Here is a 27,001-nt window from a genome sequence, read left to right on the forward strand (position 1 = left end):
GTAGCACCGGCCCTGTGTCCCCCTTAGTCCTGCATTGTAAGTCATTACGGTTTTAGAGAAACTGCATTGATTACATTGCAGGACTAAGACTGCCTCTAGTGGCTGTCAATCAGACAGCCACTAGATGTACTTCCTACTTGCTAAGCGACTTTTAGTTGCCTAACTGATGAGGACATCCAGTGTCAGTAAAATACCCATAGGAAAGCATTGCAGCAAGTGACCTTTTTATCATTTGTAGCTAATAGGATTCTGGGCTCATTGGACCAGCTCAACCTTAGCAGTAGTTTGTCTATCAGTTATATATAATATCTAAATATATAGCTCCCATCGTAGCTGAATTTTTACTTGCCAATGGCTAAGAGGCAAGTGGAAATTTTGAACAATGTACATATATGAACATTGCCTAAAATCTCAAATCCTAATTTACTAGCCAGGCCCCACTGAAGCCTGAAGGGTACATTGAACACTAACCAGTGGTGAACTTCTACTTTCCAGGGCTAAACGTTCATTTGCCACTGGCTAGTTGTTTATATATATTTTTTTGAATTTTTTAAAAAATTTTTGAGATACAGTTGTGCTCAAAAGTTTGCATACCCTTGGAGAATTGGCAATTTATGTACCAATAGTAATAGTTTGTAATAGTTGTCTATGAGGCCCCTAATTCTTGCAAGTGGTATAGCTGCCCATTCGTCTTGGCATAAGGCCTCCAGGTCATGCAAAGTCGTCTTGCATGAACCGCGCATTTAAGATCTGTACAGAGTAGTTCGATTATATTAAGGTCAGGAGACTTAGATGACCACTCCAGAACCTTCACCCTTTTCTGCTGAGGCTAGGAGACTTAGATGGCCACTCCAGAACCTTCAAATTTTTCTTTTGAGGCCATAGATGGTAGGCCACTTCAGAGTCCGGTGATTACTCACGAAGTCGAACCATTACAAATGACCGTAGGGGCTCTACATGATGAAGTAATTGTATTACAATTAATTTCTTCCCCCACTTTCCCAGTAGTTCTTGGATTTTCCTGGCTAAGAAAACACAATCCAACCATTGACTGGGAGAAGGGTGAGATCTTGTCTTGGAGTAATAAACGTAATCAGGGTTGCGTTAAAATAATAAATCCTTTATTGTTAATAAACATTCCAACTATGCTTCCCTTATCCACTACAGTGCCTGAACCATACTCAGACGTTAAAGAAGTATTCGATAAGAGAAAAGCTGAGTCTCCACCACCTCATAGATACTATGATTATGCCATAGATCTACTACCTGTCACTATGCCTCCTAGAGGTACTGTGTACCCTCTTTCAGCCAAAGAAAACACAGTATTACGGTCATTATGAATATAACGTTATTCCTTTCAGTTTATGCAATGCACCCGCGGCCTCCTAGGATTTGATCAATGACGTACTAAGGGACTTCTTACATGAGTATGCTATTATCTACCTTGACGACATTTTGATTTATTCCAAAGATAAAGAGACTCATCACGGTCAAGTTAAGAAAGTACTAACCAGACTATTAAAGTACGGACTGGACTGTAAATTGGAAAAATGCCTTTTTAATCAAAAGCGAATAGCTTTTATAGGAAACATAATTTCTGAGAGAGGATTTGCCATGGAATCTACTAAACTAGAATCTAAACTACAATGGCCTCTACCTAACGGATTGAAGGCCATACAAAGATTCATTGGATTTTCCAATTATTACAGGAGATTCATTAATGGCTTTTCATCCATAATTGCACCAATTACTAAAAAAGAAGCAAATCCCAAATCCTGGTCTCAAGAGGCATTAAATGCCTTTGAAATTCTGAAGATGTCATTTTTATCTGCACCAGTATTGGTACATTCCGATCCCACGTTGTCTTATTTGTTAGAGGTTGATACCTCTGATACAGGGGTGGGAGCAGTTCTATTCCAATGAAAGAGCCTCGAAAAACCCTAACATCCTTGTGGGTTCTATTCTAAGAAACTAATGGATACAGAGAGGAGATATGACATTGGGGACAGGGAATTATTGGCTATCATCTAGGCCTTGAAAGAATGGCATCATCTGTTAGAGGAAATTCCCATTCCTATCACTATATTAACAGACCATAAGAAGCTATCTTACCTTAGAGAGGCTAAGAGGTTATCTGCTAGACAAGCACATTGGTCTCTCTTTTTAGCAAGATTTAATTACGTATTAACACACAAACCTAGGTCAAAGAATACTAAAGCAGATGCCTTGTCTCGTCAATTTGAACCACACGCCTGTCTTGATACTGAAATGACAACCGTCGTACCTACAAAAAGAATAGTGGCTAATACTCATGTTAAGATACATTCCGAGCTCATTTATAATATAAAAGCAAAACAGAATCAGGCACCACAATGTAAACCTACTGGTTAAAAATACGTACCTCCTGAGTATCAAAAAGCGATACTTACCTTTTATCATGATGGGAAAATAGCAGGTCATCTGGGTATAAATAAAACTCACTCGCTGATAGCTTCAGAATATTGGTGGCCTTCCTTATGAAAAGACACTAAATAATATGTTTTGGCATGTGATGTGTGTGCCAAAACCAAATTATCTCATAGTCACCCTTGCGGACTATTACATCCATTAGAGATACCACACAAACCATGGGATAGCAGACCTATTGATTTTATTGTTGATTTGCCTGTAGCTAAAAGTCATACTGTCATATTAACTATAGTTGATTGATTTTCCAAAATGGCTCATTTCGTTCCCTTGATAAAATTGCCATCTTCACTGGAACTGGCCACAATATTTGCCAAAGAGGTACTCCGATTGCATGGCATATCCCAAAAAATTGTGTCAGACAGGGGTACACAGTTTATCTTGTTTCTGGAAGGCTTTCTGTGCACAGTTGGGTATCACTCTTTGCTTTTGATCAGCTTATCCTCCTCAGTCTAACGGGGCAGCTGAAAGGACCAATCAAAAGTGGGAACAATATTTGAGGTGTTTTATATCCGATCATCAAGATGATTGGGTTGACCTTGTTCCCTGGGCTGAATTTGCGCATAATAATGTGGTCTGTGAGGCTACGTGCTACAGCCCGTTCTTTATCAATTTTGGTTTGAATCCTCACGTACTTCCATCCACATCTCCTTCGCAGGATATGCCGCTGGTGGAGGAGCATGTTGCGAGCCTAAAGAGAACGTGGGAACATGCGCATCGTACCCTGTCATGCACCTCTACTTTATACAAAAAACATGCAGATCAACATAGACATGCTGCTCCTGTATACCAACTGGGTGATAAGGTCTAGTTAAGTACCAGGAATATTCGCTTGAAAGTACCCTCTATGAAACTTGCCCCAGGTATACAGGTATATTGGCCCTTAGAAGGTCATTCAATGTATTAATCCTGTAGCTTATAAATTGGCTCTCCCTCCTGCTTTTACGCATTCCTAATTATTTTCATGTTTCTTTATTGAAGCCTCTCACATGCAATCGTTACACTAGACTCTTTGTTGTTCCCTCTCCTGTACAGGTTGAAGGTCAGGAAGAATATGAAGTGTCATTCTTGATTCACATATTTCTAGGGGTCATCTTCAGTATCTGGTTGACTGGAAGGGGTATGATCCCGAAGATCGGTCTTGGGTTAGTTCTTCTGACATCCATGCTCCTCGGCTTCTCAGATCATTTCATGCCCGCTTTCCTTCTCGCCCTGGCCCTTCCCGTCCGGTGGGCGGTTCATGAAGGGGGGTTATGTCACGTTACCTTTTGTTGCCCAGACTGTAACACAGCCTAAGGAGATCCAGGCAAGGGAGAGGAACCCTTCCCACGGTCCCTCTCATGTCTCCAGCGGTTCAGACGCCGGCTGCTATAGCTCCGCCCCTTTTTATGATGTGGTGCGTGCCCGCCAACGTCATGACGCCAATGACGTGAGGGCCTGCCAAAACGTTTGAATTCAAAGTTTTGGGGGCGTGGCTATAATTTAAAGACATAGGGTATAAAAGGAGCATTCAGGGAATGGATCATTGCCCTGTTGTGGTTTCTGTTTTTCAGTTCCCAAGAGTGCGTTATATCCTGGGTCTATTTTGGTATTTTGATCTTGGCTTTCTACTGACTATTCTACGTTCTATCCTCCCTGACTCGGCTATTGGTTTTTTCGCTTCCCTGATTTCTGGCTTCCCTGACTCGGCTTGTCCCTGACTATTCTTGTTCTTACAGCGTATAACCCGGCCATTCTAAGGACTGGTAAAAGTTGTCTAATCTATTATCATATTTATTTATTCTGTGTGTTGGGTCACAAGTTATCGTGACACTCATGTGTGCTCTTTAGAGCAGTCCATAGAGACTGGCAATATATATAAATGGCAATAATAAAATAAAGACGCTTTATGGTTTCAGTCAGTTTACTGATTGCAGCGACCATTACAAGTGACTTGGCAACGTTTTGACTTCTTTGGCTCTGTGATGTTGCGAAACCTTAGTTTTCAAGCCTTAGCCTTGAACCCAAAATGATCTAAACATTGTCTTACCACGTATAGTGGTGGCAGCAATAAAGACTTTCTTATTTTCCCATTATCACACTTGTGTGACAGGTCAGAAACATGGATCACTAGTCACTGTTTAAATATATATTTGCTTCTCTCTGTGTGAGTTTGGAAATGGAATGACTACATCTTAAATTATTATGCTGGTTAATAGCACCTGGAGTACCATAGCAGAGCAGAATTAACCATAAGATGACTTGGCTTGAGCCATCAGGTGACATAGGGCGCAAGGGACAAGACAGGGACCCTGTAACCATAGATTTGCTTGGCCTTATGCGCCATCCTTACATGAAGAATGAAAAGGGTGGCAAACTGGAGTGGGATGTTGATCCTTATCTGTAGAGTACCCCTCTGATTTCTTTCAAATACAATGCTTCATTAACAGGAAAACAAAATGCTATATTTCTGTTTCTTGCGTTTTTTTCCCCTGCAAATAAAAAGGATTTTTGGCTGCCAATTTAAAGACCTACTTGGCTTTACTGTGACGGTGAAGCAGCTAATCTTTCCTAATGAGATAAAAGGTGCAGAGAGACCCCCACCCCATCCCCCCTCACACCTCTCTTGTTTATTCCTCTGCTTGACATGTAAAATGCTGGCAGTGGAATCACAAGGGTTAATATAAACCCTCCCTGCCCAGGCTTGCCTGAGGAACGGTTCCTGTCCTTCAGGAAACAGAGAGGGACATTTCCTGTTATGAAGGCTTAAGGGCTACTTCACTCCAATCACACAGCCGATCCTGGACAGGAAACTGAGACAATACTGTACTCGCTGCTGGCTCTGCATATCTGGGATACGCCACAGCTGAGGCCTGCTGGTGGTGTAGGAATTACGACAGTCACTGATCCATGATTTACTGTCTAAACAAACCAAACAGCTATTTTGTTTCTGAGAGTTTATACAGAAGGTGTTAATTCTGTGTGCGTGTTTTAAACTTTAGTTATTGTTATTTCAAATATACAACAACCTGCTAAGATTAAAGGGTTGCCCCAAGCACCATGACCACTTCATTGATTATAAAGGGATTCTATTGTGTTAGGCAGTGCTCCTCAACTTTTTCTCACCCAAGGCACACCAAAGCACTTCCCGTAATTCCACGGCACACAAAATATATATTAAAAAAGGAGTAATAAAGTGCAGACACAGAACAAGTGTTATTTTGCCCCACATAATACGCCATAATCAGTTTGCTCTTTAAACATATGTCAAGCCAGGTGTCCATTAATAAATCACAGTAGTTTTTAACTAATAAACACCACAGTAAGCCCAACTAGGCAAACATATTGTTTATTAATGGGCAAACTTACTGTGATATTTATTAATACCACAGTAAGTTTGCCAATTAATACCACAGTAAGTTGATAAATATTACAGACTGTGTGCCCATTAATAAATACCACAATCAGTGTGTCTATTAATAAATAGCACTTGTATTGAGCTGTGTGTATTTCTGAGTATATCTGGCATTGTTTACCCATGTATGAGCCTGAGAATTTGTGTCTGACTGTGAGTATCCTTGTGTGTGAATGTACACCTCTGTGAGCATGTATATGTTTGTGTCTGGGGTTGTGTGTGCAGTAGCTGCTTGCAGTGTGTTCTGTGTAGGAGGGGGGGGCTGCTTGTGGCCTTGCACTGTATTTATGACAAAACTATGTTTTATGACTGTGTGTATGATGACTGTCTTCAGGGGGTGACTGTGACAGGGCTGGTAAAGGAGTATCTGTGGCAGGGTGAGTTTGACAGGGTGAGAGAGGTGAATGAGACTGTGTTGGGGGGTGACAGTATGTGTGGGGTAACAGTGTGTGAGGGGTGACAGTATGTGGTGGGTGACAGTATGTGAGGGGGTGAAAGTATGTGAGGGGGCTGGCAGTGTCAGGGTGGGTAACAGTGTGGGGGGGGCAGTGTGTGAGGGAGTGACAGTGAGGGAGTGATAGTGTGTGAGGGAGTAACAATGTATGTGTGTGTGTAGGTGAGTGTGTGTGAGGTGAACTGACAGTGTGTGAGGGTGGTGGCAGTGTGTGTGTGGGTGACAGTGTGTGTGTTTATGGTGGTGACAGTGTTTAAGGTGGGCTGACAGGGTGTTAGGGGGTGACAGTGTGTGTGGGTGGGTAGGGGTGACAGTGTGTGTGGGGATGGCAGTGTGTGAGTGGGGAGACAGTTTGTGAGGGGGTAACAGTATGTGAGGAGGACTGGCAGTGTCAGGGGGGATTACAGTGTATGTGGGGGTGACAATGTGTGTGAGGGAGTGATAGTGCGTGTATGGGAGTGCCAATGTGTGTGTGGGGGTGAGTGTGTGTGAGGTGAGCTGACCGTGTGTGGGTGTGATAGTGTGTGTGTATGGTGGTGACAGTGTGTGAGGTGGACTGACATGGTGTGAGTGGGTGACAAGGTGAGGGGGGTGACAGTGTGTTTGGGTGGGTGGGGGTGATAGTGTGTGGGGGGGCAGTGTATGAGTGGGTGACAGTGTGTGAGTGGGTGACAGCGTGTGTGGTGGGTCACACAATGTGAGGGGTAACAGTATGCGAGGGGGCTGATAGTGTGAGGGAGGGTGAGAGTGTGCATGGGGGTGTCAGTTTGAGGGAGGTGACAGTGAGTGTGGATGAGTAGGTGTGACAGGGTGTGTGGGGGTGAGAGTGTGTGAAGGGGTGACATTGAGTGTGGGGGTGACAGTGAGTGGGTGATAGTATGTGAGGAGGTCACAGTGTGTATGAAAGGTAGCATTATGTAGAGGGTGACAGTGTGTGTGGGGTACCACAAGAAACAATTCACCCGCACTCAGGTACTGCTTAGTAATCCGGCCATCCACCTGAGAGGAGCTCTGTGGAAATAGTCTAGCAAATAATAAAAGACACAGGCTACACACCAAGGTTCTTGATGGTGCGGAGTATAGGAAGGTTCACTCTGACCAAAAACTCAGTTGTATAATTTCATCATGTAACTTAATACCCCCTTTTATACCTTACTTGTCTTTAATACTGCTACCAGACTTAGCACATTGTTTACTTAATTGGCTTATTCCTGTGTAAATCCTTCTCATTTTTTTATTTTTTTGTAACTATTTGCCATTCAGGGTATAAATTGCCTGTGCGTTCCTCTCCCCAAAATGCCTTTATCTACACTAAATCTCAATTGTCGTTTTCTAGTCCCCTAATTTGTACAAATCCCTCCGCAGTGAAGTAATATCTTGCTAACCTCACCTATTACCTTACTTAATTTTATATCATCTGTCAACACCGATACATGACTTCCAATGCCAATTACCAGATCACGAATAAATAGATTAAAGATAAGAAGACCCAGAACAGACCACTGAGGTACTCCACTTACTACTATTGTCCAACTTGAATATTTCTCCTTAACAGCTACTCTCTGTACTTTATCCCTATGGCAATGCCAATCCAAGAACAAACATTTTCACATAAACAAACTGTTTTTTATTTGTACAGTACGACTTTCTGTGTGGAACTGTTTCTAATTGCTTGGTACAATTCAAGTAAATCACATGCACTGCAACACTCGTAGAATGCATTTAAATTAGTTTGACCCCAGGAGAGCACTCCTTGCCTCTGGACAGAGTGGTTTAAATAGTACGTAGATGTGTGTCACAGAATATGTTGCCAAAAGGCACGTACATGATAACACTGGATTGATACATCAGTTCGTAACAGTCCCATAGGAGCATTCTGTGTAAGTACTTTTGAAGGAAACAAAAATATGTTAGCTTAGACTGGCAGCTAAACTAGTCAACTCCACTCAGGATGCTAATGTACAAAATAAAAGTGAAGCACTCTCATATAAACTCAATGCTTCCAGTTTAGTTTGCACGGTGTGAGCATGTCTAATGAAGTGTTTGCACCACAATTATTGTGAAAATTTCACTCATGTCTACAGAATACACACCAGGGATAAAATCTGTCCAAACCTGACCAAAATAGTCATGTTGCACACCTCCCTACAGTCCTGGAATCTTTGGGTCACTTCAGAATGTGGGCTTCTGTACTGCCAGATCTGGACCTACTGGGAGGTATAAAATGGCACTTGGTCTAAATTTTGCCGATATATTCCAATTCACAGTTTAATGAATCATCTACCTAATTATAGTGTGACGTGAATGCAATCATGGTTCATTCTAAGTGGAAAATAAACAAAGAAATAAACCTTTATGAATTCAGTATGAAAGAGTAAACTCTGACAGAACTGGATTAAGGTTGACCAGGGCTTTAGATGTAAAAAACAGAAATAAGTGCTCTCAATCTATAGATGAGCTGCAATTCACCAACAAGGTGTTCCCCCAACCTTGTGAAAAACAAGACAGGTATATAAAATAAAAAGGTGAACAGCGCTAACAATATAAAAAATGTATTACATACGTAGTTGAAGATACTTGTCAATGGTATAGCTTAAAAGAGAAAAATACTTGTCAATGGTGAAGCTGTCTACACTAGAGCAGGTTCATTGCTCTAGTGTATGTAAGTAGGATTACTTTTATCTGCGCTACACCTATACTTACAATCTATACCATTGGTGTTCCTTTTCTTTTCCTTTTTGTCTTATATATTACGAATACCCATATCTATAAGTCTACCAGGAAGACCAAATATCAAGAAATCCTTAAACGGGGATTATTCCGTCCAGGCCCTTACAATTGAGCTTATATAGCTCTCCAAAGTGTGAGTGTGGATCATATATTCTTTCAATATTCACTTCACTGTTATAATATATTGCACTATTATTTTATTTTGTTTTTCTCTTTTAAGCTATACCATTGACAAGTATCTTCAACTATGTATGTAATAAATTTTTTATATTGTTAGCGCTGTTCACCTTTTTATTTTATATGACCAGGGCTTTAGGCAGGGCCGGTTCCTGGAGACCTGGGCTCTGTTTCTGTGAGTGGTGTGTGCTGAGTGTTGTGTGTGTGAGACTGTGCGTAGTGTGTAGAGTGTTGTATGTGGAGGAGGGTGAGAAATGTATGGGGTTAGGCTGAGTGTGTCTGTATGTGCTGGTTGACTGTTGTGTGTGTGAGGTGGATGAATTTTGTGTGTGTATGGGAGTCTGAGTGTGTGCATGTCCCACTACCCCATCATCCTCATGGTGCTCTGATGATTCTGGTCAGTTCTCAGAGACATTGACTGAGCACTGGAACCTGGAGGATACTGTTAAAGTGGTCTGTTCTTGATATTGACGCTGACGATATAGCTCCCCCATCTATCCAGCAGGGTTTCAGCTCACTGACTACTGCACCACAAGGGATGCTGCCCACACTCCACTGGACCATTAGGAAAGGTCAGCAGGAAGGTGGGAGAACATACACACCACACTCAACCACACTCAGACTTTGCTAAACACACAAAAGTCAGTGTCCTTCTAGTTCTCTCAAGAGACTGCAATGGCACTCTTAAATTGGTCTGTACCTGATATGGGCCGGTACCTGATATTCGTGTGTTGATCTCCTGCTGACGCGAGGAAGGCCTGCTTAGAGCTTGAGCTCCAGGCCCAGACAAGGGCCAACAGGGCTCCTGTTTGAGTCTAGGACCTAGGCAGCCACCTTGGCCCTATAATGAGTAATCTGGCTCTGAACTCACAGAGTTCAAAGATTTATATACCTATTAAATATGCATAATTACACATAATATTGATTAACCTAATTGGTTCTAATTGTCTTAGATGGTCTAAGATATCAAAAATCACCCAATTTACATAACAAAGTAGATATGAAAATTAGCTGGATCCAAGAACAAGATAAGAAGAACAGCTATAACAAGGCCGTAATAAATCCAGAAATTGAGTTATTTCTACAATTATTACCTGATCGTTGCCACGTATTTTGATTCATCATAGCATGTGACAGGCCCATCTAAGCAGAATGGAGTTTGCATTGTTAGCACAACTGTTAACAAACACTAGAACAGCAGAAATATATTATTACAAAAGCAATAAACACATTGTTTTAAGTCAGCTAAGGGTTAAACTCCTGTGTAATATCCCCATTCAAACCTCTCTAATAGCCCCTTTTTTATGTTTTCTTTTTTCCATTTCTGCAACTTGTTAGCAGATTAAATATTTATTCCCCGTTTGTTGGGAGTGACTGATCTGATAGGGAAATTAGCTGTTCACATTCAAGTCTGTCGCATGAACATAGAAATGTAATTCAAAGTTGTGTCATTTATATTGTTTGGGGATGGAATTTATTCCTCCCACTTACAAAGCAAGCAATTTATAGTAAAGATGGCGGCTGCGTTTAACCAATTCTAATGCAGACTGCGCAGCTGGTAATAATGATTCAGACAGAGATCTAATAATCATTCTCAGGGACATTCAGACTTGGGACTTGCGATCGCGGCATTGATCTTAAAGTATTTACGGATAGAAACCAATTTAAAAATGGCTTTCCTCCCCACATGTGAGTGGCAACACAATAAGACGTCTGCAACAAAGTATTAATGTGTGATCGGAAAATAGTTTTTAATAAAAGCCACCTATCAACAAGATGTATGAGCGAAATCAGTAACAAATCCAATTACTGTGAGAGGTATATGTGTCCTGATGTCTGTGTATTAGGAAGAGGTGAGGGGTACATGCTCTGATATCTGTATATTAGGAAGAGGTGAGGGGCTCTTGCTCTGATATCTGTGTATTAGGAGAAGGTGAGGGTTACATGCCCCAATGTCTGTGTATTAGAAGGTGAGGAGTATTTGCTCTGATGTCTGTGTATTAGGAGGAAGTGAGGGGTACATGCTCTGATATCTGTGTATTAGGAGGAGGTGAGGGGTACATGCTCTGATATCTGTGTATTAGGAGGGAGTGAGGGGTACATGCTCTGATGTCTGTGTATTAGGAGGAGGTGAGGGGTACATGCTCTGATATCTGTGTATTAGGAAGAGGGCAGGGGTACATGCCCCAATGTCTGTGTATTAGGAGAAGGTGAGGGTTACATGCCCCAATGTCTGTGTATTAGAAGGTGAGGAGTATTTGCTATGATGTCTGTGTATTAGGAGGAGGTGAGGGGTACATGCTCTGATATCTGCATATTAGGAAGAGGTGAGGGGCTCTTGCTCTGATATCTGTGTATTAGGAGGAGGGCAGGGTTACATGCCCCAATGTCTGTGTATTAGGAGAAGGTGAGGGTTACATGCCCCAATGTCTGTGTATTAGAAGGTGAGGAGTATTTGCTCTGATGTCTGTGTATTAGGAGGAAGTGAGGGGTACATGCTCTGATGTCTGTGTATTAGGTGGAAGTGAGGGATACATGCCCTGATGTCTGTGTATTAGGAGGAGGGCATGGGGTACATGCCCCAATGTCTTTGTATTAGGAGGAGGGCATGGGGTACATGCCCCAATGTCTGTGTATTAGGAGAAGGTGAGGGTTACATGCCCCAATGTATGTGTATTAGAAGGTGAGGAGTATTTGCTCTGATATCTGTCTATTAGGAGGAAGTGAGGGATACATGCCCCAATGTCTGTGTATTAGGAGAAGGTGAGGGTTACATGCCCCAATGTCTGTGTATTAGAAGGTGATGAGTATTTGCTCTGATGTCTGTGTATTAGGAGGAAGTGATGGGTACATGCCCTGATGTCTGTGTATTAGGAGGAGGGCAGGGGTACATGCCCCAATGTCTGTGTATTAAGAGAAGGTGAGGGTTACATGCCCCAATGTCTGTGTATTAGAAGGTGAGGAGTATTTTCTCTGATGTCTGTGTATTAGGAGGAAGTGAGGGATACATGCCCCAATGTCTGTGTATTAGGAGAAGGTGAGGGTTACATGCCCCAATGTCTGTGTATTAGAAGGTGAGGAGTATTTGCTCTGATGTCTGTGTATTAGGAGGAAGTGAGGGGTACATGCTCTGATGTCTGTATATTAGGAGGAAGTGAGGGATACATGCCCTGATGTCTGTGTATTAGGAGGAGGGCATGGGGTACATGCCCCAATGTCTTTGTATTAGGAGGAGGGCATGGGGTACATGCCCCAATGTCTGTCTATTAGGAGAAGGTGAGGGTTACATGCCCCAATGTCTGTGTATTAGAAGGTGAGGAGTATTTGCTCTGATATCTGTCTATTAGGAGGAAGTGAGGGATACATGCCCCAATGTCTGTGTATTAGGAGAAGGTGAGGGTTACATGCCCCAATGTCTGTGTATTAGAAGGTGATGAGTATTTGCTCTGATGTCTGTGTATTAGGAGGAAGTGATGGGTACATGCCCTGATGTCTGTGTATTAGGAGGAGGGCAGGGGTACATGCCCCAATGTCTGTGTATTAGGAGAAGGTGAGGGTTACATGCCCCAATGTCTGTGTATTAGAAGGTGAGGAGTATTTTCTCTGATGTCTGTGTATTAGGAGGAAGTGAGGGATACATGCCCCAATGTCTGTCTATTAGGAGAAGGTGAGGGTTACATGCCCCAATGTCTGTGTATTAGAAGGTGAGGAGTATTTGCTCTGATATCTGTCTATTAGGAGGAAGTGAGGGATACATGCCCCAATGTCTGTGTATTAGGAGAAGGTGAGGGTTACATGCCCCAATGTCTGTGTATTAGAAGGTGATGAGTATTTGCTCTGATGTCTGTGTATTAGGAGGAAGTGATGGGTACATGCCCTGATGTCTGTGTATTAGGAGGAGGGCAGGGGTACATGCCCCAATGTCTGTGTATTAGGAGAAGGTGAGGGTTACATGCCCCAATGTCTGTGTATTAGAAGGTGAGGAGTATTTTCTCTGATGTCTGTGTATTAGGAGGAAGTGAGGGATACATGCCCCAATGTCTGTGTATTAGGAGAAGGTGAGGGTTACATGCCCCAATGTCTGTGTATTAGAAGGTGAGGAGTATTTGCTCTGATGTCTGTGTATTAGGAGGAAGTGAGGGGTACATGCTCTGATGTCTGTGTATTAGGAGGAAGTGAGGGATACATGCCCTGATGTCTGTGTATTAGGAGGAGGGCATGGGGTACATGCCCCAATGTCTTTGTATTAGGAGGAGGGCATGGGGTACATGCCCCAATGTCTGTCTATTAGGAGAAGGTGAGGGTTACATGCCCCAATGTCTGTGTATTAGAAGGTGAGGAGTATTTGCTCTGATATCTGTCTATTAGGAGGAAGTGAGGGATACATGCCCCAATGTCTGTGTATTAGGAGAAGGTGAGGGTTACATGCCCCAATGTCTGTGTATTAGAAGGTGAGGAGTATTTGCTCTGATGTCTGTGTATTAGTAAAATGTAGGTTTCCTGATGTCTGGAATTAGGAGTAGATGAGAGGTGCGTGTCCTGATATCTATATGTTAGGAGAAAAGTGAGAGGTATATCACCTGATATCTGTGCATTAGGAGGAGGTGAAAGGCATGTGTCCTGAAGTCTGTGTATTAGAACGGGTTCACAGTTAAAGGAACACTATAGTCACCAAAACAGCTTTAGTTATATAGGAATTAAATCACTTTTCTTTCTGTTTATGCAGCACTAGCCTTGCCTCCCCTGACTGTGACTCACACAGCCTGCATGAAGAAAATGGTTTAATTCAGATGTTAACTTACTTTAGATGTTTTACCCCATATCCCTACTACTGTAAATTAAACTTTAATCACAGACCAGTTCCTGCCTGGTCTAGAGATAAGAAATTCTAAATTAAACAGAATTTGCAACAAAGTAAGTGGAAACATTAGATCTCTTTTCAGTAAGTGTTTAGGAAGCTGTGGACGTTATTTGCAGGGAGGCGTGCTTACAGGCTGAATAAACAAAGTGATTTAACATTTAAATTGCAGAGAATTGGGGCGGGGCCTGAACCTCATGGCGACCGGTCGTGTTTAACATGGGCTCCGGGCTCAACCACCTATTTTAGCTGAATTTGTGCCCACCAGCTTGTGGAAACCCCTCATACAGAGACCCACCTGACCCAAGAGCAGGTAGGGGGGCTCCGTGTGGACCGACTGGGAACTAACTCGTGCCAGTAAGTGCAATCGCGACCGGGCCTGGTGGAGTCGTATGGCGGGAGAGGCGGCCGCTCCCCTGTCCTGGGAATCGCCGTGCCTGAACCGTGCAGCCCTGTCCCCCCCCCTCTGGACCGGGGGGGTTATCCCGGCCCACACAAGCAGACCGTGCATAAGGACCAGCCACAAAAGGTGTAGCAACGTCTAAGCAGTCGATCGACTAGGAGCCGAAAGCGCCCAGCAGCCACACATGAGCGTGAATGCGATCCTCGCAACCTTTGACCGCATATGCCAGCAATTCTGGGAGAAACTGGGCGCACAAAGACCTACCTCCCCTCCAGCCAAACGAGCAGCAGCTCCCCGTTGCCAATCCGCCCTGAGACACCAACTGATGCTCCCCCAACGCTCTCCCAAGGGAACAAGGCATAAAAGGCGGCAACGCAAGGGGCAGTGGCAAACTACGCACCGCAAAGGCCTCCACGGTAGCAGGGAAGCCCAACACACACAGCGCTGCCAGCAGGGATCCCAGAGCCAAGCACTACAGCCACCTGACAACGCCTGCCCGAGAGTGCATCACCAGCGGTGGAAACACCTTGGAGCTCGAGCCCCCCTCAAGGCCAGGAGCCAAAGATATAGAGACAGAGCATACAACCAACACCCTTGCAACAAAGAACAGGACACTGACCAACCCCTGCCAACCAGCATGGAAGAGTGTGGGAGAGCCGCACCCTACAACATCCTACTGCAGGACTGTATGCTGACCCCCAAACAGGCATCGGCTGAAGAGAAGCCGGGGGGACCTACACATGGCCCTCCCAAGTCTACCCACACTGCAGAGAACTTCTGGGACACTACCTAACTTTTTAACGGTGGCACCTCACATCTTAATGACACATTATACTTTTTCTTTTCCTTCCTTTTTTTTTGCAAACCTTATGTTTATATAGCTTGATGACCTGTGTTCCTGACTGTCCCAGCCATAAAGCAAGCCATGTGGGGCGGTAAGGTTATGTCGCTAACCAGCTGGGCGAGTCTAGTCCGTCTCCCCAACTGCCAGGCACCCACTGCAGGTGTTGCGCGCCAATAATTTGTTTGCTTACCTACTAATCTGCTCAGCTACTTGTCTTGTGGCTTGCTTATAATGTATATGTCACCTACCCAATACTCTTAAGCATAGTAGCATGCATGTCTTCCTGTTATAAGAGCTTAAGGCTTCTAAAGTAGTCCCGAATGTTAATAAGCCTACCACAATATTGTGACATTTCTCTAGACAGCCATGCAGTAAGGCAGTCAAGTTTTTAAGCATACAGAAATAGCCTGTGCCTATATCCTGTGCCAAATATCTGGTGTATCCGGGACGCTTATCTTGATCTCTCTTTGCTCTTATAGCCTGTTTATACATGTTCCTCATCTATTAATGTTACAGACATAACCCTGTTTACTATTCTATTTAAAAAAAAAAAAGTGCAATGTTTCTTTTAATGCCATGTGTTTCAATGTGAATACAATCGTGGTTGCGCCAGCTGTCGTGGCAGCGCAAACCCACATGTTTAACCTCTGCACAAACAAAATAAAGAATTAAAAAAAAAAAAAATTGAGAATTGAGCAGTGAGACTGCAGGGTCATGATCTATACACCAAAACTGCTTCATTAAGCTAAAGTTTTTTTGGTGACTATACTCCCTTTAAGTGTACTGATATCTTTATTAGCAGGTGGTGAAATGTAGGTGTACTGACGTCTCTGTTTTAGGAGAAGGTAGAAAGATAGGTGTGTATTAGTAGGAGGTGATAGCTATGTGTCCAGATCAATAGTGTGCCAAGGATGTGCGGTGGTGGTGTACATCACTGGTGACAGGTGGGAGAGTGGTACACTCACCTCTTTCACTCTGGTTTCACTGTGACTGTGTGACTATATGTGACTGTATGTGTAAATGAACGTGCGTGCGTGTGATTGTAAGGGGCTGTGTGTATGATACCGACTGTATGTCTGACTGTGTATGACTGTATGCGACTTTGTTTATGTGACTTTACATGGATTGGCTGCATATGTGTGTGACTGTGTGTCTTGGCATTCATCTGAATGTGTGTAACTCTGAGTGATGGTGTGACTGTGTGTGTAAATATATGTATGACTGTGTGCATATGACTGTCATGACTGTGTATGACTGTATGACCGTATGTGACTGCACTTATGGGATATTATGTGACTGCGTATGTGTGACTGTGTATGTAAATGTATGTGTGTGTATGTGACTGTGTGTGTAATTGTGTGATTCTGTTGTTATGGTGTATGATAGTGTCTGTGTATCGGGAGGGTTGTGCCAACATACACCTCTGCCCTGAGTGCCTAGTAACCCTAGTACTCCTCTGATCTAGATGTCTGGGTATTAGGCGGCGGTGAGAGATAGATGTTCAGATATTATTATTATTATTGGTGTTTATATAGCGCCAACTTATATAACAGCGCTTTACAATATATATATAGTGTAGATTGGATTAGCCTTATTAGTTGACATAATATATATACACAAACACACATATGTCCTGATTTCTGTGCATTAGAAGAAGATATATTTTCCAAAATCCTATATATAAACTTGTTTTTCTCTCAGTACTAGGAGGAGGTAACAGGGTACTTTCTAGCATTTGTTGCTTCTCCCTGCCTATTAGGAAGATAAAGGATGCAGTTTATGAATCTGATGTCTGTGTATTAGGACAATGCTTCTCTCTGTGTATTAGAAGGTGAAATGGATGTGATCTGATGCCATTGCCTGTGTATAAGGGATTCAGTGTGTGCTTGCCTCTCTGTGTCTGTGTATGGAAGTCCAGGTGATACAGAGTACTTGCTCCTCCCATGCTGGATCAGGTCCTGTTTGGAGTCTGCTTGGGATAGTGATTTGCTGCCAGGCTGGGAGGGCAGAGCTGTCCCTTTAAACTGAGCCTTGTTTGCTGATGGGACCCGGCTCTTCCTCTGCAGGAAGGGGAATGCTCAGCTGTGCAGTGCTGTGCTGTACAGTGCTGTGATCTGCATATCTCCAGCCCCGGGAGCTGCGATCAGTCCGGCTCCTGCTCCTCATGGTGACACTGAGCTGACACTCTACTGCCCGGGGGTCTGTGCCCACCTAGCCCTGTGCCCCCAGTAAGCACCCAAAGAATGGTGTGAGAAAGGGGCCGCTCCCACAACTTCTCCGGACCCTGGAAGATGAGCACAGGTATGTAATGTGTCAGATATGGGGGCAGTGGGGGTATTACAGGGCATGGGGCACTGGGGTATTCCAGGATATGGGGGCACTGGGGGTAATACTGATGGTATGGTTGTACTAAGGGTATTACAAGCTACAGGGCACAGGGTATTACTGAGGGTATGGCAGCACTGGGGGTATTATTGAGGGTATGGCAGCACTGGGGGTATTACTGAGGGTATGAGGATACTGGGGGCATTACCGAGTATGGGGAGCACTATGCTATTAAAGGTGGTGGGGGCAATAGGGGTATTTAGGGGAGTGTGTGAGATCACCGAGGGTACTACATGATGGGGTACTGGGGGTATTCCAGTGAAGATAGGGTTGTGGGGTATTACAGGAAATGTGGGTTATTTGGATAGGACATGGAAGGTGGGGTATTATAGGGATTGTGTGGGTTTCTGATGACAGCGATCAGATTTAATAGATTTGTAAATCGATCAGACTGGAAGCTTCGCGGGTCAGTGCCATCGTATAAGATTGCAGGCATTATATTTGTGATCAGATGCCCATTGTAAAGGACTGTAAGTGCGATTAACCATTTGTTACCCACTTAGCTAATTCTTCATTGTTCTTAGATTTGGCTATTATAGCTTGGAATTTGGAATGTCATTTTGAATTTCTATCACTTTCATAGGTGTGTGCCAAGTGTGGCCAGCACACACTAATCCAGGGACAAATTGTCCTCCTTGTGCCCTTGTTTATGTCTCAAATGGTACTTCTGCGTGAGTTTGGCTTAGATTGCTATGTTTTCAAAGAAGAAAGATCATGTCTTTAGACCTCAGAGCAAAAGTGTGGATTTTGTGACTTTTTTTTTACAATTAGTATTTTTTAAAGTAAACTTTAGATGGTAGGATCAATTCACAGTTATGGAATAAAGACTTATTTTCCAATTAGAACAGTGACAAACACTTCTCATTGTACTGTGAAAGTGTTAATTGTGTGTATTACAGATCTAATAATTATTTTACCTCTTGGGGGAATGGGTAGAACAACGACATGGCTTTATATTTATGTAAGAGACCTCAGGAATCCAAACATTACTTCTGAACAGATAGTGGAAGAGAAACATGTACTTTTATCTAAATTGGAATTTGTTTGTATTTTTAAATTAATGATTTATTTTACAATGCTGAGAGAAAAAAACACCAGTGTGGACCCTATAGACTTGTGAGTGTATTTTGTAAGCAAAAAAACTAAACACTTCCCTTGGCAAACCCGAACCTATAAGCTCATTTTATATAATTACACAAACTGCATCTGTTAACGCACAGGTGTACTTTCATTTGAGACCATTGTGCCTACGGTCGTACCGCTTATGAGCAGCAGGGGGCAGCACGAGTGTTGTGAAGATGGTTGGATTAGCCCATCCTGGGGATAAATAGTTTGCAGTGACTGTGTCCCTGAGATTAGGGAGTGGGTCACAGTAACAGGATGTGGCTCACAGATCCATTTCTTCCTTCCTGCAATTGCCAAGGTTCTAGATTCATTTTAACCATTGAAATGCTGGAAGGCTGATTGTCTTTTAATAATTTACAGGGATGGCAATGATGCCTGGCTGAAATTGCCACAAGGGGCACAAATATTTTTACCAGGCAGACATTAGGGAGGGCTCCCCATGGGCAATTGTCCAGTACATTGAACAGGGCATGTGTCAGAGTTTCAAAAATGATTCCAGGCAAGTTATCTTCAAGTGTATCTAACTGGGTACCACTCAGGGCATTAGCAAGGCTCTAGTTAGGGCATAATTCAGGGCATTAGCCAGATTTCAATAAAAGGGTTTTAGAGAAGGCACCCTCCAGGGCATCTGTGAGGTTACATGCCAGAGCTCTCCAAACTCTGGCCCTCCAGATGTTGCTGAACTGCAACTCCCATTATTCTATGGCTATCTATCTCACTCAAAAATCATGGGAGTTGTAGTTTAGCAACACCTGTAGGGCCAGAGTTTGGAGAATCTTGATCTAGGACACCAGCCACGGAATCACACAGGGTAATCATGGTAAGATCTGCTTGGCCTTGGCATTTTCTATGCAATAACATTTCTACAAGCTGCTGGTAGATTTATCATTCGCTGTGCTGAATAATATATAATGCAATATTGAACCAATATGGAGGCAGTGACCTACACTTGTAAAATGGCCAATCAAACTAGGGATTTGGTGGTGCATTACAAGCATGTGTATACCTTCAAGTCAAAATACATATATATATATATATATATATATATATTTTTTTTTATTTATTTATTTATTTATTTATTTTTTTAACAGAGAACTGGACTTTGATTTCATGGTTCATTATTTTCCAGGTCCCATGTGGTGTTTCTAACTGATGATAAGATAAATGGCATCTTACTCTGCCTTTTTCAGTGATGTCAAAACATTTTCTGTATATTTTAAATATAGTCACACACTTACACTACCTTCAGCTGTGAGCAGACTGCAACCCCTATTACCATTTGCCCGACTTATAGAGTCATTGTGGGTCTTACAAAATGCGAGTTGTAGTCTGTTAACAGCTCGTGGCTCTGTATTTATTACTCTATTCTTTGCTTTCTGATAAGCTTTCACACTGTCAGCTTGTATAGGGCTCTTCTAGGGGGCTATAATAAACCCATCAGTAGGGTAAACATGGGGTATGTGATCACTTCTGGTTCACCTGCCTTTCTCATTCATTCCTGGAAGACATTGCTTTGGAGAGAACAGAAGGCAAGCATCCTAAAATCATTTAGACTGTGCAGCAAATCATGTTTTGTTCACAGTTTGTTTAAGAATAGAGAATATTATGAATCTTATAATAATCTGCAACTTTTTCCTTTGCCCATTCCTTTAAGGGAACAGCAATGTAATATTTGACATTAAGTGGTTTGTATATTTCTATTATAGTAAAATAATATATTCACTTAATAATATTTAGATCACAAGTGTCATTAGTGACTAATAAATAGTTTTGGGTGCTGGCACTCTCAAAATCATTAAAGACAATAAATTAGAGATTTTTTGTTATCATGTTTGAGAGTACTGAAGCTGTTTTCCCACAAATAATATACTTCCAGAACTGTTTACTGTCAGAATCATTCACATAAGAGTGAATTGTCAGGAATTCAACGTTAATTTTACAGGCTTATTCAATAAAAAATGTAATGCCCACATTTCCAAATTGGAAAAATCGTCTAAGTCAGCTAAGCTTACAGTTTAGAAACTTTGGCCTAAAATATTAAATTCACTTTGAATTCTCATTTAAGTGAATAAAGGCAAAATTGTAGGTCAAAATAGCCAAACTAAAAACTGAGCTGACGACTCCAGTTTTCCAGTTTGACTAATTTGGCCTACAAAGACAAATCATATTTTGGTGAACAAACCTGTCAGTTTGTGGAATGTGTGCCTTCTCTTGGTGTCTCTGCTTTGTAATAACTGCTTTATAGTGAAAGACGGAATTCCGTATGTTTATTTTCCTTCCAATTTTTTTTTTTTTTTTTTTTTTTAACCTTTATAACTTTGAAGTTTCCGGCTGACTTTACTAATGTTTTCATATTTTGCTGTTCTAATTTTGTTTTGATCGGAAGCAGGGATAATTGGTTTACCTGGGGATAAAATAAACAAAGTGTCATTGAATTCCTCTTTTTCTCTAAGTGATTCCTTGTCCCATAGCCCACTATGTGAGTGAGAATGTCACAGAATGTTATTTTGAACAGGAAATTACCTCAGAGCGTGATTATTTATTGTCCAGCGCGACTTCCTGAAAACAATCAGACTGCAAACCTACGCTGTTTACAAGGAAACTAGATAAAATGGCAGCTTGTTTTCAGGAAGGAAGCATTTCCCAGGAGACTAACCCTACAGATTATTTGGTTTAAGAATTTTCTGATGGTCAAATTAATTCACTAACAGAATGGGATGATGGGAAAAAAATATACACGCAGCAAAAAAACAAAAACATAAAGTCAACAACACATTTTAGACACAAATTTACCTGCTAGGGTTTACCTGCTTATTTACTAATGAGTGGGCTTGCGGTGAGTTGACAAACAGAGTTGTAAAACTGAAGCTAAAATAGGCAAGTCTCCTGTTTTAGACTTTTAAAAATTTGGGTATTTTGATCAAAATATAGTAACTTGTGGGATTATTCACTAAACTAGAAACTGTGGAGAATAGACTTGGGAATTCGAGTTTTTTTTTTATCCTAAACCTGTGAATTTTAGCAAGTTGACTATTTTGGTCAAAATGCTATGAATTCCCTTGTCAAATCTTCACAATACCCTGCTTTAGGGAAGAAAACCTGCTTTTTGGGAAAGGCCTACAACTTACTGTGTTGTGAATGAAAAGTTATATTTATTGTAGATTAACTTAAATAAAACATTCTTTGGTGTATCTATGATTCAGTTATAAATGTCTGTAAATAGTTTGCTACTCTTCATTAGTAGTAATATTCTTTTTTTTTTGTGTGTGTGTTTCTCTTAGACGTCACCAAACCTGCACTTGCACCAAAACCGCAAGGACTCGATGGATATGGTTCTGCTTCTATTACTAAATATTCATCCTCGCTGATCTCCAAAGCTAGCCGTGCCCACCAGAAAAAATCTATGTCAAGAGGCCCCAAACCACCCATTGCCCCAAAGCCAATTCTGTCACCTGCTACAGAAAGAAGGTGCATAGAGGACACTAATAATTGTTTAAACAAGTGTGCGAATGGGGAGGTGGACTGCATGGTGGATGAGATTTTTGATGCAGCTGATTACAGTTTGGAGTGTTCTGAATCGGATGCCTTAGACATGACCTACGAGGATTATATTGCTGTGCCTGATTCGCCCCTTACGGACATAGAAAGCACTGACTTTGAATGTGAAAAAACAACCTGTTCTGAGATACCCTCAGTATCCTGGGAAACACCCCCAGGAGATAGTGACATTAATGATGACACAAGCTGTGGCCCATCTGCTGCTGGGGAAGAAGACAGTGGCCACCCAGAGAGCGTCCCATCAGGGGATGTGGAATCTGGGGACTCCACTGAAGTGGATGACAGTGACAACACGGATGCTCTCAGTCTGAGATCCTCTTCCACAGCAGAGGCTGACAGTTTGGTGCCCCATTGTGGATGTGACTCTTTACAATTTAAAAATGACCTTGAGAACATGGAGGACTTTCTATCCTCAGACATCAATGAATGTAACACAGAAAACGAAGATGTTGATAGTGATCTGAAAATGGTGGAATGTGGAGATGTTATTTTAACTGATGAGTCTTTGGACAATATGCCAGTTCCTTGTGAAGCAAGTCAAGAGAATAAAGCTAACTGTGAGAACTGCTGGGATGATGTGTCATGCAATAACTGCTCTTTGGAAAACTGTGATGCAACTGATGCATCAGATTTAACATCACAAACTGAAGCAGAGGATGCATGTTTTGTGCAGGACTCTGTATCTCTGTGCAATGAAATAGCAGAGAGTGAGCAGGATTTTGCTGCTGAAACCTTGGATCAAGTAATAGACACAATTGAGGATGCCTCTAATGAAGAGAAGTTCTATGAAGAACAAGATTCAGGCAAACTTAATGAGGCTCCTTTAACTGATTCAGATAACGCTAAAGAAGCAGAGCAGGAAAGCGTGGTGTGTGAAACAAATGATTTACCTAACCAAAAGGAACCAGAAGGGGATCCAGAGGTGGTAGAGGATATTGAAGATGCAACAGAAAATATGATAGAAGATTGTGTAGAGGAGAGTTGCCAAATCATTCCTTTTGAAAATGAGCTTAATGAGGACATGGCTGAGTCCTTGGGAAAGGGGCCAGACTTAGATAATGGTCTAAATGAAAAAGTAATTTCAGAACCAATAATAGAGTCTGAGATTGAGGAGAAAGATGAGAGTGTTTGTGAGGAAGTACCGTTTGACAAAGAGATAGAACTCAGTGACACAGAACACTCAACAGAGGTCACCGATACAGCTGTAGCTGGAGAAGGAAGTAACATATGGGATGAAAACCCATCTGTTCTTACTCACAGGGAAGTAAATGAAGCTAATGAAGCTGACACAGCAGAGGTGTCACCTAAAAATCAGGAAGATGGGGTCAAAGAACTATCAATGGAATCTGCAGAAGGCAAACCAAAAACAGGGGTAGTAAGTGAACTAGATGAAGAGGATGACAGCAACCCTTATGTTTTAGAAGACAGTGTGCAGTCAAGAAACAGGAAGTTGCTAATTGCAGAGGATTCTGGTAAGGCAAGAGGAGACGAGGAAGCCATCAGACCTCACTGCATGATGGCGGAATGTGGCTTTGAAGGGGAAAGCCATGCACTCTCTATAGACAGAAAAAACATTGTGACAAGGACAAGGTCCTATTCAGGAAAAATCCCTGGAAATGTCCCTGAAACTGTGCCAGAGGAAACTGTTGCAGAGATTGACTCCCAAACCTCAGACTGTGACCCTAGAGTAAATAATATTGGGGATAAAGTAGAGAGCAGGACATTGGATTTGGGAAGAGCTGTCCCTAGAAAGCCAAGTCGTTTTATATTATACCCTCGGTCATACTCTGTAGAGGGCAGAGAGAATACTGTCTCACTTTACTTAGAGTCTGATGTGCCAAATTTTTCTCCTTATGTCATTAGTTCCTCTGGAAGCTTCTCTCAGAGAAACCACCATTCCTCTAGTGGAATGTCCACACCCACTTCTGTTGTGGATATCCCTCCACCATTTGAGCTTGCCAGCATAACTAAAAAGCCAATTACAAAAAGTTCCCCATCACTATTAATTGAGAATGAGTCCTCTGAAAAGTCTTTCAAAAAGAAGAAGTCATCCTTTAAGCGGTTCCTCACGCTGAAATTTAAGAAGAAGACAGAAAACAAAGTTCACATTGATGTTAATGTTTCCTCTAGGTCATCTTCTGAGTCAAGTTATCACGGTCCATCTAGGCTTATGGACCTGGACAGAAGAAGCCTGGGTAACTCTCCCCAATTGCAGAGCCGAACAGGCATGCACTACCGTCCTGATTCTCCTTCGGCCATCCTATTTTACAAGGACATGAAGAGAAAAGGAACATCAAAAGCCTTTAACAGAAGTGTAGCTAGAGTAGAATCTTTTGAGGATCGCTCCAGACTCCCATTTATGCCATTGCCTTTAACCAAACCTAGGTCTATCTCTTTTCCCAATGCGGACACTTCTGATTATGAGAATATTCCTGCTATGAGCTCAGATTATGAAAACATACAAATTCCCCCTCGGAGACCCACACGTGCTGGAACCTTTACAGAATTTTTTGAAGACCCATGTAGGGCCTTGTCTTCTGCAAATGAGAATGATGGATATGTGGACATGAGCAGCTTTAATACTTTTGAAGTTAAACAGCCGATAGCAGATCAAGAAGCAGAAAGGTACGGTGGTTATTGTTCTTATAATATTGTGTTCTAACTTTGATAGAGAAAGTACTTCTCAGGTTATAGAGGTGACATCTGCTATGATGGCATATTTCCAATTATCTATATATATATATATATATTTATATTGTTACCATTAAGGTTATTCACTAAATTGGAAATTTCAGACCAAGTAAGCTGAATGGGAAAAATAACCATTTAATGAATAACTGCAGATAAGGTAGAAGTTGTAATACTGTTCTTGTCTCTTTGGTTTTTTTTTTCAAATGGCCTTTAATCTCTTTGCATTGGGGATACCTTGTGTTATTGATGTTGAAAACTTGGAGATCACATCAAAGTCAGTAAATACTGGGAAAGGTGATAAAAAAAGACCGTCTGCACATAGTATGGTTGAGACAGATCTTTAATTGATAGAACTTTCAGTAACAATTTAAAAACATATAACTTTAGAAACTCCTTTGCCACTGTGATGACATTGGATGTAATACTGGATTGGGAGATATGGGGGCAGGGAGTGACACGCCTGAAGGGGGTATAGCAGTGATAGGACTGACTAACAGTCTCCATGACCAGAACCATTCAGGACAGCTCATGTCAAAGCAATGCTGAATTGATCAATGCATGGTCTTTGTGCCCTCATCACTGAGCTAGCTCTTCTACTTATTATTATTATTATTATTATTATTATTTATAAAGCGCCAACAAATTCCGCAGACCTTTTCTAATAACGTGGTCATGCTGTGCTTGCTGATGCGGGACACCAGAAAACATTCTATATACAATAGGGCAAGATGCAGAAATTGGGAAGGTCCTCCCAGATCCACGGCTGCTGGGAAATATGCTACACCATAACCAATACATTATTATGAAGTACATAGTTATTCCAGGTGTGTGGGAGGGGGTCCTACCATGTTGTGCATGAGGACATCCAACGTCATGCAAAATCCCATAGGAAACCATTGAGTCAATACTGCCCTATGGGGAAGGCCTAATGCACATGCGCATGTGAACTTTAGGTTCCCCCATCATCTGATGTCAGAGGACCTCAGCGTTAGAAACTGGTAAGTGAGTAAAGGGTTATTTAAACCTTAACATTGCAGGGGGAGCAGGGGCTGCAGAACACGCTGTTTGTGTTAGGAATACAGCTTTGTATTCCTAACACGAAAGTGTTCCTTTAAGTTTTCGGTGGGGGGAGGGAGGGGAATATTGGGGTGAAGCCTGGGGCAGGGCACTTTTTAGGTGACTTTCTAATAAAAATGTATGCAACTAAAATGCAATTTGGAACAAGAACAATGTATCTTACACAGACTTAATTCTAGACACATTTGTTGTAGTTTATAGACACATTATGTGAGAATTATTGCTGTGGAGACACTTGGGAGCTAAGGAATTTGCAAACGTTTCACTGTATATTGAATAAGCCTCTTTGTATTGCATCAAATCTGGGAATGCTGATCAATCTGTTGTAAGGTTAAGTCAGTTTTTTTAGAAGAGTAATCTCCACTGAAATCTGTGCTCAAAATCCCATTTTAGAAACATTTTTATTAAGGATTTTTATTAAATCATAAATATTTGATTATATATAAAATAACAACAAATTCTGCTCTGTACAATAAAACAGGGTTACATGAAAAGTAGCAACATTCTCCTAGATACTCCTAGATACACTGTGTTAGGCCCTAGCGTTGAAAATGTACAAACTAGCAGCACCAATGCATGTTAACAAAATGTTAATTGAGCTTGTGGCTGAGCATCGTGGGAAATGTAGTACACAAACTGTCATCTGGGACCTGATTTTTTTAATGTGTATTTTTAGTACTGGTTCATTCCTCTTCATTCCTCTTCAAAAGCGTGTGACCTGCTCAGCGCAGTGCTGTATAAAGTGATTGATGATGCTGTACATTTAAGAGAACTTGCTGTCTTTGTGTTCTATAAAAGCAATGGCCATTAATAATAATAGCAGTGATTGGTGTTTCTGA

General features: G+C 41.9%; 1 protein-coding gene across 2 annotated transcripts in view; it reads left to right on the top strand.

Annotated features, from left to right (window-relative positions):
- The first annotated feature begins 17,362 nt into the window (after positions 1-17,362).
- The window catches only part of FGD5 (FYVE, RhoGEF and PH domain containing 5), a 122,921-nt gene continuing 113,282 nt past the window's right edge, over positions 17,363-27,001 (top strand). For both annotated transcript variants that reach the window (XM_063426299.1, XM_063426300.1), the window contains exons 1-2: positions 17,363-17,627; positions 22,118-25,019. In XM_063426299.1, the coding sequence (XP_063282369.1) occupies positions 17,618-17,627; positions 22,118-25,019 (2,912 nt within the window). In that variant the 5' untranslated portion in view covers positions 17,363-17,617. The remainder of the gene's footprint in view (positions 17,628-22,117; positions 25,020-27,001) is intronic.

This window comes from Pelobates fuscus, chromosome 7 (assembly GCF_036172605.1).
Source record: "Pelobates fuscus isolate aPelFus1 chromosome 7, aPelFus1.pri, whole genome shotgun sequence".
In the NCBI taxonomy this organism is placed as follows: Eukaryota; Metazoa; Chordata; class Amphibia; order Anura; family Pelobatidae; genus Pelobates; species Pelobates fuscus.